This window comes from Hemitrygon akajei, chromosome 8 (assembly GCF_048418815.1).
Source record: "Hemitrygon akajei chromosome 8, sHemAka1.3, whole genome shotgun sequence".
Classification (NCBI taxonomy): Eukaryota; Metazoa; Chordata; class Chondrichthyes; order Myliobatiformes; family Dasyatidae; genus Hemitrygon; species Hemitrygon akajei.
The window spans coordinates 42,260,662-42,272,915 of NC_133131.1; the positions used below are offsets into that span (position 1 = coordinate 42,260,662).

Here is a 12,254-nt window from a genome sequence, read left to right on the forward strand (position 1 = left end):
CAGGAACTTGAAATTGCTCACTCTCTCCACTTCAGATCCCTCTATGAGGATTGGTTCACGTTCCCTTGTTTTGCCCTTTCTGAAATCCACAAACAGCTCTTTGGTCTTACTGTTGTTGAGTGCAAGGTTGTTGCTGTGAAACCAACCAACTAGTGGTACATCTCGCTCCTGTATGCCCTCTCGTCTCCATCTGAGATTCTACCAAGCAATACATACAAAATGCTGAAGGAACTCAGCAGGCCAGGTAGTATCTATGGCAAAGAGTACAGATGACGTTTCAGATGGAGACCCTTCATCAGGACTGGCTATCAGAATCAAATAGCTCTGCCTTTTCAATGTTAAGTAAAACAACACTTAGGGTGCTGATGCAACAGCACAAGTTTCTCCAAAAATATGCGTTTCATCCATTACCTCATCTTCAGTTCCCCAATAGTGTATTTTTCCCCCATTTTCACTGTAAATATATTCAGCTAAGTGAGGAATTGGAGTTTTTTCTTGTTTTGAGCATGCCCATTGTGAATTGTGCAAAGACCACCCAAATACACTTGTCACTTTATTGACAAGTTTGCTAGTTTGATAGCTCAGGAATCCATATATAAGTTTAAATAATAGAGCCTAAACCTCCTCAAAAAATTGTATACAAGTTGTTTCACATTTTTGTATATCATAAAATATAGGGACAGAATTAGGCCATTTGACCCATCAGGCTCTGCTCCGCGTAGAAAGTGTGAACATCTTCACAACATCCAGAGATAAACAGACAGCAATTAAATAGTAAGTGGTTGATCTTGATCAGCTGGATAGTCCTACCTGTGACTCAACAAATATGAAGACCAGTGGAACTCTAAAAATCTTTTAGATAAAATATTTAAGGAGTGAAAGGTTGAAATATATAGAACACAGTCTAAAATAAGAAATTTTATATTGTGTTCTTATGAATAATGCCACTTCATTTCACAATGTCACAGCAAATTTTGATTTATATAAGCTTCAAGCCCACTACTACAACTGAGTAATTCCAGAAGCATTTTGGAAGGAAAGAGAAGAAAAGGAGAGATTTTCAGAAAGCTGGGAAGATCCCTCTATTCTGTTTAGGGTTGCAAGCCAGAAAATATTTCCCCTTTAATCATAGAGGCATCAAAGTCCACTGACAGTAGATACACTGCTTCAATTAGCTCTGGTCAGTTTAGTGACTGTGGTTTCCATGGTTTGGGCATTTTATATATTTACTCTCTTTCTAGATGCCAACAATCACCACACCCAGAGTCAGACAAAACCTTCAGTACCATCTCCTTTAAGCCCGGCTTTAGGCATGATGACATCAAACTGACAGTTTGGAAAAGACTACAGAAGCGGATTTTACCAGGTGAGTATATTGGATCCCGATGAAAAATGATGTTGGCAAGTAAGGTTTATGTAAAATGAATTTAGATTAAAGTTTATTCCCAGCTTATATCATGAACTGAATTAGTATTGCTGGAGGCATTGACACCAGTCTGTCCAGGAGTACTAGTGAAAGACTTCTGTTGGTCTACCTTGCACAAGGGTGCACTTTGTGTATGTAAGGGGTACTGAGTCAGAATTTATTTTTCTATGGCTGAACACATTAACCTGAGTATTAACTGTTTCTTCCTGCATCCAAGAACCTCTAAATCAGGGGTAGCCTATGGCCCGCGAGCGATTTTTCCTTATTCTGAGTGTTTCACGAGACAACACTGATGGACATGCATGGCGTCTTGTTACACTGGCCCCAGGTTCCGTTTTGTTCCAGACCAAACAGTGGTATATACGAACGACGGGAAGGCAGACTACCTTATTAATATGTATTAGATACTCTCCGTGCACACGCAGGTTTTCAGATGGGATCGTTCAAATTTGTAAACAGAAACAGTGTCACTGTGTTTTAACAAGAAATCCACGCTAAATATCCAGATATTTACATGTGCTATGATACTTGTTGAATAACTCGCGTTTTGAAATCAAATAGAAGAAAAAAATTCCAATGGCAATGAATGCAAAACGCAGGAAGGTAGACACTGAGTGCCGAAATTTCCAAGACACTTGGACACTAGATTTCTTCTTCATCGAGCAAGCTGGGAAACTAGCTTGTCTCATTTGCCCAGAAAATGTTGCTGTGAAGAAGGTGGCAAATATCAGGCGACATTACAAGACCCGCCATAGTGGAAATTTTAACAAGTTTACTGGGCAAGCAAGGAAAGATGAAGTTGAGTAAATGAAGGCTAGTTTTGGAAAACAAACGTCATTTTTTTTGCCAGGAAAAGCAGTGAAAATGAAGGAAATACCCATGCCAGCTACAAAGTCTCAAAACCTATTGCAGAAAAGATGAAGCCTTTTACAGATAGAGAGTTTGTCAAAGAATGTTTACTGGCAGTGGTGGATATTGTTTGTCCTGAAAAGAAATCTTTATTTGCATCTACCAGCCTGTCAGCAAGAACGATCACACGGTGAGTTGAAGAAATGTCAGCAGATGTTAAAAGTTGTTTAAGGGATGTCTGCAACGAGTTGCAGTTTTTTTTCAATTGCGCTTGATGAGAGCACAGACCTGAGAGACGCTGCTCAACTTGCAGTGTTTGTGCGAGGAGTGACCTCAACTTTTCAAACTTTTTAAGAGTTTATTCAATTAATTCCTAAGAAGGACACGGTTACTGGAGCAGACATTTTTGAAGCTTTGTTGAAAATTATGTCAGAAATGAAATTTAATGTGTGAAGCTAAGTGGCATCACAACTGATTGCTGGTGCGACAGAAAAAAGGCATCATCGCATTGCTGCAAGGACAAACGGAATCGCACAGAAACTGATTAACATTTTCTTTTTTATTATACTTAATTTACCACCGTTCAATGCATCATGTCATACATTTTATGTTTAAAGATTCTTTGTGTCCTTTTAATAGATTCAAAAGATGCCTTGATTGAAATAAATTGCAACTAAACTGAGTTCTTTGATTACTAATTGACATCCTTGGTTAAGCACAAATGATTTTCTAGCATGCGTTTTTCATTAATTTGAGGCAAAACGTAACTCGATGTATTTAAATGGATAATTCCCATATTTCAAGTTTTTATGGCATTTATCTGGCCCGTCGTCCGCTCATTAATACGCGGTCCGGCCCACAGAGGCAAAAAGGGTGCCGACCCCTGCTCTACATCATCCAAGCCAAAGCTATTGATTTGATCAGAACTCCATCTTTACATATAACTTTAGCATACTGTGCCTGAAGTGTGTAAGGTGTACAGGGGGCATTGCAACTCCTCAGCAAGGTTTCTTTCATGACCCCAAACCCCAGATATTCAGTGTATGGGTACATCAACCACTTGGTAAGTTCCCCTCTAAGTCACACAGCACTTAAACTGAGATGTATGTTGCTGTCTCTTCATTCTGCTGGGACTAACAGTACTTTCTCATGTAACAATAGGAAGGAAAATAATAGCCCTGCTAACATCAGCCATATCCCCAAAATGAACCAAAGAGAAAGACAAAATCGGCTTGTTGTAGCACCTCAGTGCTGTGGTTTGCAACAGCCCCAATAGGTGGAAAAGTATGTCATTAAAGTAACCCTTTAGAACTTTTACTCAGAATTTATTGTCCAAAGTTCAGCAATACATTTTATTATCAAAGTATGTATACTTTACACAACCTTGAGATTCATCTCCTTACAGACAGCCATGAAACAATGAACCCCAATAGAACCCATTAAAAACAAAAGAAGACCATCCAAACACTCAGTGTGCAGAGAGAGAAAAAAACAAAATATGCAAACAATAAAATCAATCACAATCAAGAGAATAGCTGCAGATGCTGTAAAAGCATCCATTGTCCCTTTCTTTCTGGACTCCTCATCATTACCTCAGGCTTGTTCAGCTGTTGGGCTCCATTTTGTTTAGAGTTACAGTGCAGAACGTGTCTTTCCGGCCCAATGAGTCGCGCCGCCCAGCAACGCTAGCCTAATCACCAGGCAATTTACCACAACCAATTAACCTACTAACTGGTAAGTCTTTGGACTGTGCTAAGAAACAGGAGCATCCAGAAGAAACCCACGTAGACAAAGCAACAGACACAAAATGCTGAAGGAGCTCTGCAGGCCAGGCAGCATCTATGGAAAAGAGTAAACAGTCGACGTTTCGGGCCGAGACTGCTGAAGTCCTGGAATATTGACCGTTGAATCTTTTCCATAGATGCTGCCTGGGCTGCTGAATAAAAGCAAGCACCCAGTATTCAGAACTGAAGTTCACAATGCCACGGCACCACTGCAGCCGATCCTGAATTCCACTAGTTGCAGGCCGCAACCTCAGTACAGCACAGAGACAAATGAATCCCACAGAGCAGCACTGACACCTTGACCATTTCAATCTGGCCCAGGGCTTAAATCATCCAAACCTCAGGTCGTCCCTCACCCACGAACTTGGGTTCCACCGCCTTGATAAGGCCAGTACTTGACCTTTCCAATTTGGCTCGGCTCTTAAATCGATCAAAACTGGGATCTTTCTAGTGACTCATACAGTAAGCTTTCCTCCCTTCAGCTTCCTGAATACTCAATGCAATTGTTTGTTCGGTCTCTTTCAGAACCAGAGGAACTAAAATTAGATTCTAGCACCGCGCACCCGCTGTTGATCATAACCAATGGTAGTACCAGGGTAGAATGTGGAACATACCTCAAGCGTTTGTCGTTGGTGCAGGAACGATTCGACTACAACACCTGCATTCTTGCCAACAAAGGTTTTTCCTCAGGCAAGCACTACTGGGAAGTGATTGTCAATGACAAGATGAGATGGCGCCTTGGCGTTATCAAAGGTACCACAGGGCGCAAAGGGAAGTTGAACAAGACTCCAGAGAATGGTGTCTGGATGATTGGAGTGAAGGAAGGAAAGATTTATGAGGCTTACCAGAACCCCAAAATCCAGCTTTCAATCTTAGTGAGGCCTCGGAAGGTCGGCGTGTTTCTTGATTATGAGGGAGGGCGACTTTCATTCTATAATGTGGACAATCCGGATGAGCTGAGTTTGATCTATGTATTTGATACAGTCTTTCAAGGAAAGATTTATCCAATTTTTGACCTTTGCTGCGTTGACAGAAGTAATGACACAGCACCTATCACACTCTGCCGTGTTTGAATTTATTACCACATAGAGAAAGGTGCATCAATCAAATATGAACCACCACCATTCTAATCTCATGGCAACTGCGGTAATGTTATAACTGATGCTGCCTAATTTTATAACATGGCTTATTGTATGAGAGACAGCATTAAGTTCATGATAGCTTTCTTTTGAATTTAGTCTCAGATCTTCTGAGTTAGCAAGAAATATGTTTGTGAAGTTTAGCTGTAAAATGGATTTCTGGTAGTCATCAGTCATCAGTAATGGTTTCTCTTCCCACATCCTCACGGTCATTTCTGGTGCATCCAAAGGGCCTATACTTAGTCTCTTCTTGTTTCACATCTACATAAGCCCCTGTCGTGGAATCAAACCCTGACAAGTGCATGTTAACACATTTAATGGCCAAACCTGGATTATTATCTTCAGTTCTGGTCAGCACAATACAGGTAGGATGCAAAGATGCTGGAGAGAGTGCAGATGAGATTCACCTTTGGAGCATTTCAGTTATAAGACTCGATAGCGATTGCTTTTTATTCCCTAGATGCAAAAAGGTCAAGGGATAATCTGATATGGATAAAGATGAATGTAGGTGGGTGCAGTGGTCAGCATGGATGTGATGGGCTGAAGGGCCTACTCCTGGGCTGAAGGGCCTACTCCTGTGCTGAATTACTCTGTAATCTATAACATCCAAAACCGCAGTGTCCGCTTCCAAATGTGAAATAACAACTTGTCACTAGTAGTCACTAGACTACTTGTCTAATATCCAAAATGCCCTCTGGATAGTTTTTGGAGAGATCAAACCCACTGAACTGTCCCATCAAAATTCCGTTTCTTAGCAATTAATTTAATCCCTTGCTCTATTAAAGTCTAAGGCTGAACCATCTTTTACAACCTTGGTATCATATCTGACCTCGTGGTGAGCAGAAGCATGTATTTACATTAACACAAAGACTGCTTGTTTCCACCACCATAATGTCTCTGGGAGGTGTTTCTGCTCAGCTTCTGATGAACTATACCAATGCCTTTATACTCTTGGCTGACCTTCTTTATAAACCTAAAGACCCATTGTGCATGACAGAGCCCATAGGATCTCCATTATGGCAAGCATCTTAAGATGCACTTTCATAATCATGAGTGCCTTGCTTAGGTGAAATGAATGCGGCAGATTTTCCCACACTAAGATGGTTTTAGGCCACTGTTGTAGTGGCAGCTGATCCATTAGAATTCCCGATTCAGAGAAACCCCAAAACATTAAAATCTTTCCACTGATGGCTTTATCATGATGATGATATGAGAACTTGAATCAGAGGAAGTCAACTGTGGGGTTGGTCAGCCATTCGTCTGTTTTTAAATCACTGATAGTCATCAATCTGTTACTGCATGTTGGGAACAAGACAAACAGTAGATATTTTCTTTTCACCTGAGTGGTAGTCTGTAGTTGGGATGTGACATGCAGTTGATTTCTGCATCATTTCTTAAGACTATGTTCCAGGAATCTGGGTAATTTTTAAATCAAAAGTACATTTACATCTCTGAGAAATTAAAGTGAGTCTTCAAATTATTCTATGTGTTGATAGGTTTTTACAGCTGATGATACACTGGAGAACTTTTGAATGCTCTAAAAAAAATTAACCATGCTGATTTTTAAAAGAATAGTTCAATGTAATAGAAACAAATGCAATTTGCTTGATTCCTGTGCACCTTCTTAATCAGTCATTGGACCTTAAATCTACTGACTTCATTTAGGCTTGAATACACATACATGACTAAATGCTAACTCATTGCTGGTATTTCCTGTCACCACAGAACATTAGAAAGTTTTGCAACCTCTGATTGTAAAATATTATTGTTCATAGTTTTTGAAATGTCTTAAGTTCCTTTTGTAAAATATAATAATTAAGAGTTTGTGGAATCAAGTCCTTTCTTTCCAGTTTGTAACATTAGATCCATAAATCCTCATACTGGATAAAGCAGACTGTATCTTTACTAGTTTTTAAATAAAATAATTGATACTATTTTCTTCTGGCGAAAGTTGTTTTTTTTTGTTTGAAACAGGTCAGAGCACAAACTGCCCAGTCACGTTTGAGTACAGATATCATTTCACTATACTGAGTTTGAAGTCTTCACAAGATCCACACGTGAATCTTAATAGATTGATGCCTTTAGGGATTTTGAAGGAATACCTATTACTATTTTAATTACAGCAAAAACATCTAGGAATAATGGTGCATAGTTCCCTGAAGGTGGAATCTCATATGGATAGGGTGGTGAAGAAAGCTTTTGCAATGCTGGCCTTTATAAATCAGAGCTTTGAGTATAGGAGTTGGGATGTAATGTTAAAATTGTACAAGGCATTGGTGAGGCCAAATTTGGAGTATTGTGTACAGTTTTGGTCACTGAATTATAGGAAAGATGTCAACAAAATAGAGAGAGTACAGAGGAAATTTACTAGAATGTTACCTGGGTTTCAGCACCTAAGTTACAGAGAAAGGTTGAACAAGATAGGTCTTTATTCTTTAGAGTGTAGAAGGTTGAGGGGGACTTGATAGAGGTATTTAAAATTATGAGGGGGGTAGATAGAGTTGACATGGATAGGCTTTTTCCATTGAGAGTAGGGGAGATTCAAACAAGAGGACATGAGTTGAGAGTTAAGGTGCAAAAGTTTAGGGGTAACACGAGGGGGAATTTCTTTACTCAGAGACTGGTAGCTGTGTGGAATGAGCTTCCAGTACAAGTGGTAGAGGCAGGTTTGATTTTGTCATTAAAAAAAAAATTGGATAGGTATATGGACAGGAAAGGAATGGAGGGTTATTGGCTGAGTGCAGGTCAGTGGAACTAGGTGAGAGTAAGCGTTCGGCACAGACAAGAAGGGCTGAGATGGCCTGTTTCCGTGCTGTAATTGTTATATGGTTATAAAAACAATTAAAGAAGGCAAGGTATAAAAATCTTAAGATACAACACTGGAACCTGAATATATTTTTAAACACTACTTGTTTAGCCTTAAGTTAAAGTAGTCATCTGCCTAAGTTCAGATCAGAGTATTAGCAATATCATTGTTTTATATGGGCCACACATGAGACCATAGATATAGGAGCAGAATTATTCCATTTGACCATTGAGTCTGCTCTGTCATCAAGTCATCATGCATGATCCAATTTCCCTCTCAGCCCCAATTTCCTGCCTTTTCCCTGTATCCCTTCATGCCCTGACCAATCAAGAGTCTTTCAACCTGTGCCTTAAATGTACATAATGATTTGGCATCCACAGCTGCCTGTGGAAAGGAATTCCAGAGATTTACCATGCTCTGGCTAAAGAAATTCCTTCTCATCTCCATTCTGAAAGGATGCCCCTCTATTCTGAGGCTCCGAACTCTGGTCCTAGACTATTCCACCATAGGAAACAACCTCTCCAAATCCATTCTCTTAAGGCCTGTCACAATTCAATAGGTTTCAATGGGGTCACCTCTCATTTTTCTGAATTTTACTGAGCCATCAAACACTCCTCATGTAACAAGCCATTCAATCCTGGAATCATTTTGAATCTGCTCCAGTTTCAACACATCCTTTCAAAGATAAGGGGCCCAAAACTGCTCGCAATTCTCCAGGTGAGCCCTCACCAGTGCTTTACAAAGTTTCAACATTATATCTTTGCTTTTATATTCTAGTCTTATTTAAATGAATGCTAACATTGCATTCTTCCTCACCTCAGATTCAACCTGCAAATTAACATTTAGGGAATCCTGCACAAGAACTCCCAAGTCCCTTTGTGCCTCAGTTTTTTGTATTTTCTCTCCATTTAGAAAATAGTCAACCCTTTCATTTCTTCTATCAAAGTGCATGACCATACACTTCCCAACACTGCCATTACTTTACCCATTCTCCTAATCTGTCTAAGTCCTTCTGTAGCTTCTCTACTTCCTCAAAACTACCTGCCTCTCCACCTATCTTCATATCATCTGCAAACTTTGCAACAAAGCCATGAATTCCATTATCCAAATCATCAACATAGAAAGTAAAACTCCAACACAGACCTCTTTGGAACACCATTAGTCACCAGCAGCCAGTCTGAAAAGGCTCCCTTTGTTCCCACTCTTTGCCTCTTGCCAACAGCCATTACTTTATCCATGTTAGAATCTTTCCTGTAATACATGGGCTCGCAGCTTGTTAAGCAGCCTCATAGGTAGCACCTTGTCAAAGGCCTGGTGAAATTCCAAGTACACAACATCAACTGATTTTCCTTTGTCTATACTGCTTGTTATTTCTTCAAAAAATTCCAACAGATTTGAAGACTGGTGCAAAAGACTTATTCAGTCCATCTGCCATTTTGTTGTCCCTATTTATTACCTCTCCAGCATCGTTTTCCAACAGTCAATATCCACTCTCACCTCTCTTTTGCACTTTATGTATCTGAAGAAACTTTTGGTATGTTCTTTAATATTATTGGCTAGCATACTTCTGTATTCCATCTTTACCTTCTTAATTACTTTTTTAGTTGCTTTCTGTTGGTTTTTAAAAACTTCCCAATCCTCTACCTTCCCACTAATTTTTGCTCTATTATATGCCCTCTCTTTGGCTTTTATGTTGGCTTTGACTTCTCTTGTCAGCCACAGTTGTGCCATCTTTCCTTTAAAATACTTCTTCCTCTTAGGGATGTAAATATCCTGAGCCTTCCAAAATACTTCCAGAAATTCCAACCACTGCTGCTCTGCCATCATTCCTGCCAGTGTTCTTTTCCAAACAATTCTGGCAACTCCTTTCTCATGCCTCTATAATTCCATTTACTCCACTGTAATACTGATACATATTACTTTAGCTTCTGCTTCTCAAATTTCAGGGTGAATTCAATCATATTATCATCACTTTCCACTAAGGGTTCTTAGAGGTTAAGCTCTCTAGTCAATTCCAGTTCATTGCATGACACCCAGTGCAGCCCTTCCTGGGCTCAACCACAAACTGCTCTAAATGGCATCTTATAGGTGCTCCAGAAATTCCCCCTCCTGGAATCCAGCACCATCTTGATTTTCCTAATCTACCTGCATACTGAAATCCCCCATGACTATGGTAACATTTCTCTTTTGGCATTAATTTTCTATCTCTCATTATAATTTGTATACCTCATCCTTACTGCTGTTTGGGGGTCTGTGTACAATTCCCATCAGGGTCTTTTTACCCTTGCAGTTCCTTAGCTCTATCCACAAAGATTCAACACCTTCTGACCTTTTGTCACCTCTTTCTAATTATTTGATTTCATTTTTTATCAGAATAAAGCCACCCCCTCTGCCTTCCTTCTTGACCTTTTGATACAATGTGTACCATTGTACTTTAAGTTCCCAGCTATAATCTTCCTTCAGCATGATTTAGTGATGCCTACAACATCATACATGCTAATCTGCAAATGTGCTCCAAGTTGATCTACCTTATTCCGTATACTGTATGCATTCAAATACAACACCTTCAGGCCTGTTTTCACCCTTTTCAATTTTGTCTACCTTTTACGTTGCAACTCATCCCATTGACTGCAATTTTGCCCTATCAACAGCATCTCCTGACTACACATTGCCTCTGTTTGTAAGCCACCTACCTCATCTTCAGCACTATCATCCACTAAGTATTTGCTTAGTATTTGTATGTTTGTTTGTATTTTAAGATAAACTATCGTTAAGGATTAAGAGTGCTCCCCATTCTTGACTCCCAGAACCCTAAGGATCAGAAGATAAACAGAGATCCAACACCTTCCACATCCCTATGATGTAATGGTTGGTAGGCTTCTTGGCCATTGTAATTGCCCTTAGTGTACATGAGAGAGAAGAATCTGAAGACAGCTGATGGGACTGTTGAGACAATAGGAGCAGTGTAAATGTTTGTTTGGTGGTCTGTGCACAAGGTTGGTAACCAAATGTCATTAATTTAAGAAATAACTCAATAAAGGGGAGTGTGTTGATAAGCTTCTAAGACATATTTTATGATCAGGAATGCATTACCTGAAAAGACAGTCTAACCAAATTCATGAGAACTTTTAAGGATATATTCTTGATGAGGACTCTTGCAGCATATTGGGGTAAAAGTCAATGCATGTAAATAATCTGGAAGAAACTGGCAATAGTGTGATGGACAGAATCTATTCAATAATTTTCATGGAAGTTCATTGATACATCTGCTCATATATCACAAAGCTTAATCAGTTAATTCACTAGAAATTGCTAACATAAGTGTAGATAGACTATTTTTGTAACAATATCCAACGAGAACTACCGTAACCTTTTAAATCTTTGGAACTTCTTCAAAGGGCAATGGAAGCAGATCCTTTCTATTTTGTGACATAGGTAATTGATTAGGGAAAGGTTACCACAGGTATATGGGAATGCACAGTTGAAGTTATCATGTCAGGATATTTTATTAAATGGCAGAGCAAATTTACAACCAATTGACCTACCATTGCTCCTTAGCTTGAGTTGTAAGCAATTATTTCACATTAGGGGTGACGTACAGTACAGACTCATTGCATTAAATAAGTAATTTTAAACTCTATATTAGCTTCCTTCAACAGATCCTGGTCCATCCTCATGGTGCATTGCATCACCATGTAACACTATGTAACACATCACTATGGTAACAGCATAGTCGCGGATTCCTTCCATTCTCTTCCACATTCAGGTGCTCGGAAGCTCAAAAAACCATACTTGAGAATAGCTTCTCCTCCACTGCTATCAGACTTTAAAACAAATCACTTCTTTCACTTCTGAGGCACAAGAAACTGCCAATGTTGAAATCTGGGGCAACAATCTGCTGGAAGAACTCAATGGGTTGAGCAGCATCTGTGGGAGGGAAGGAATTGTTGATGATTCGGGACTGTTGACATTTCAGGTTGAAACCTTGCATCTGCTTTCCCTTCCCCTCTGGATGGTGCTGCCACATTCTTGAAACCTTCATCAACCTCTTCCATTACACTGGACAACAAAGATTTTGCTTCCTTTAATACTATTAGGTATATCTTATGGATCTTGGGCTGCTGATCATGAAAGTCACAATGAAATTTCCCTATCATGCACCATTTCTTTGACATCACCTATATTTTTAAATTTCAATTCATAATTCAAGTCAGAATAACTGATGCCAAGATTAAAGAAGGTATTTTGTT

The 12,254-nt window shown here is 39.5% G+C and overlaps 1 protein-coding gene across 1 annotated transcript in view; it reads left to right on the forward strand.

The window, feature by feature from the left end:
• Nucleotides 1-5,757, forward strand: part of LOC140731824 (E3 ubiquitin-protein ligase TRIM50-like) — a 33,185-nt gene extending 27,428 nt beyond the window's left edge. Inside the window, exons 7-8 of the mRNA XM_073053684.1 lie at nt 1,242-1,366; nt 4,585-5,757. Coding sequence (XP_072909785.1) covers nt 1,242-1,366; nt 4,585-5,132 — 673 coding nt within the window. The 3' untranslated portion in view covers nt 5,133-5,757. The remainder of the gene's footprint in view (nt 1-1,241; nt 1,367-4,584) is intronic.
• The last annotated feature ends 6,497 nt before the right edge of the window (nt 5,758-12,254 follow it).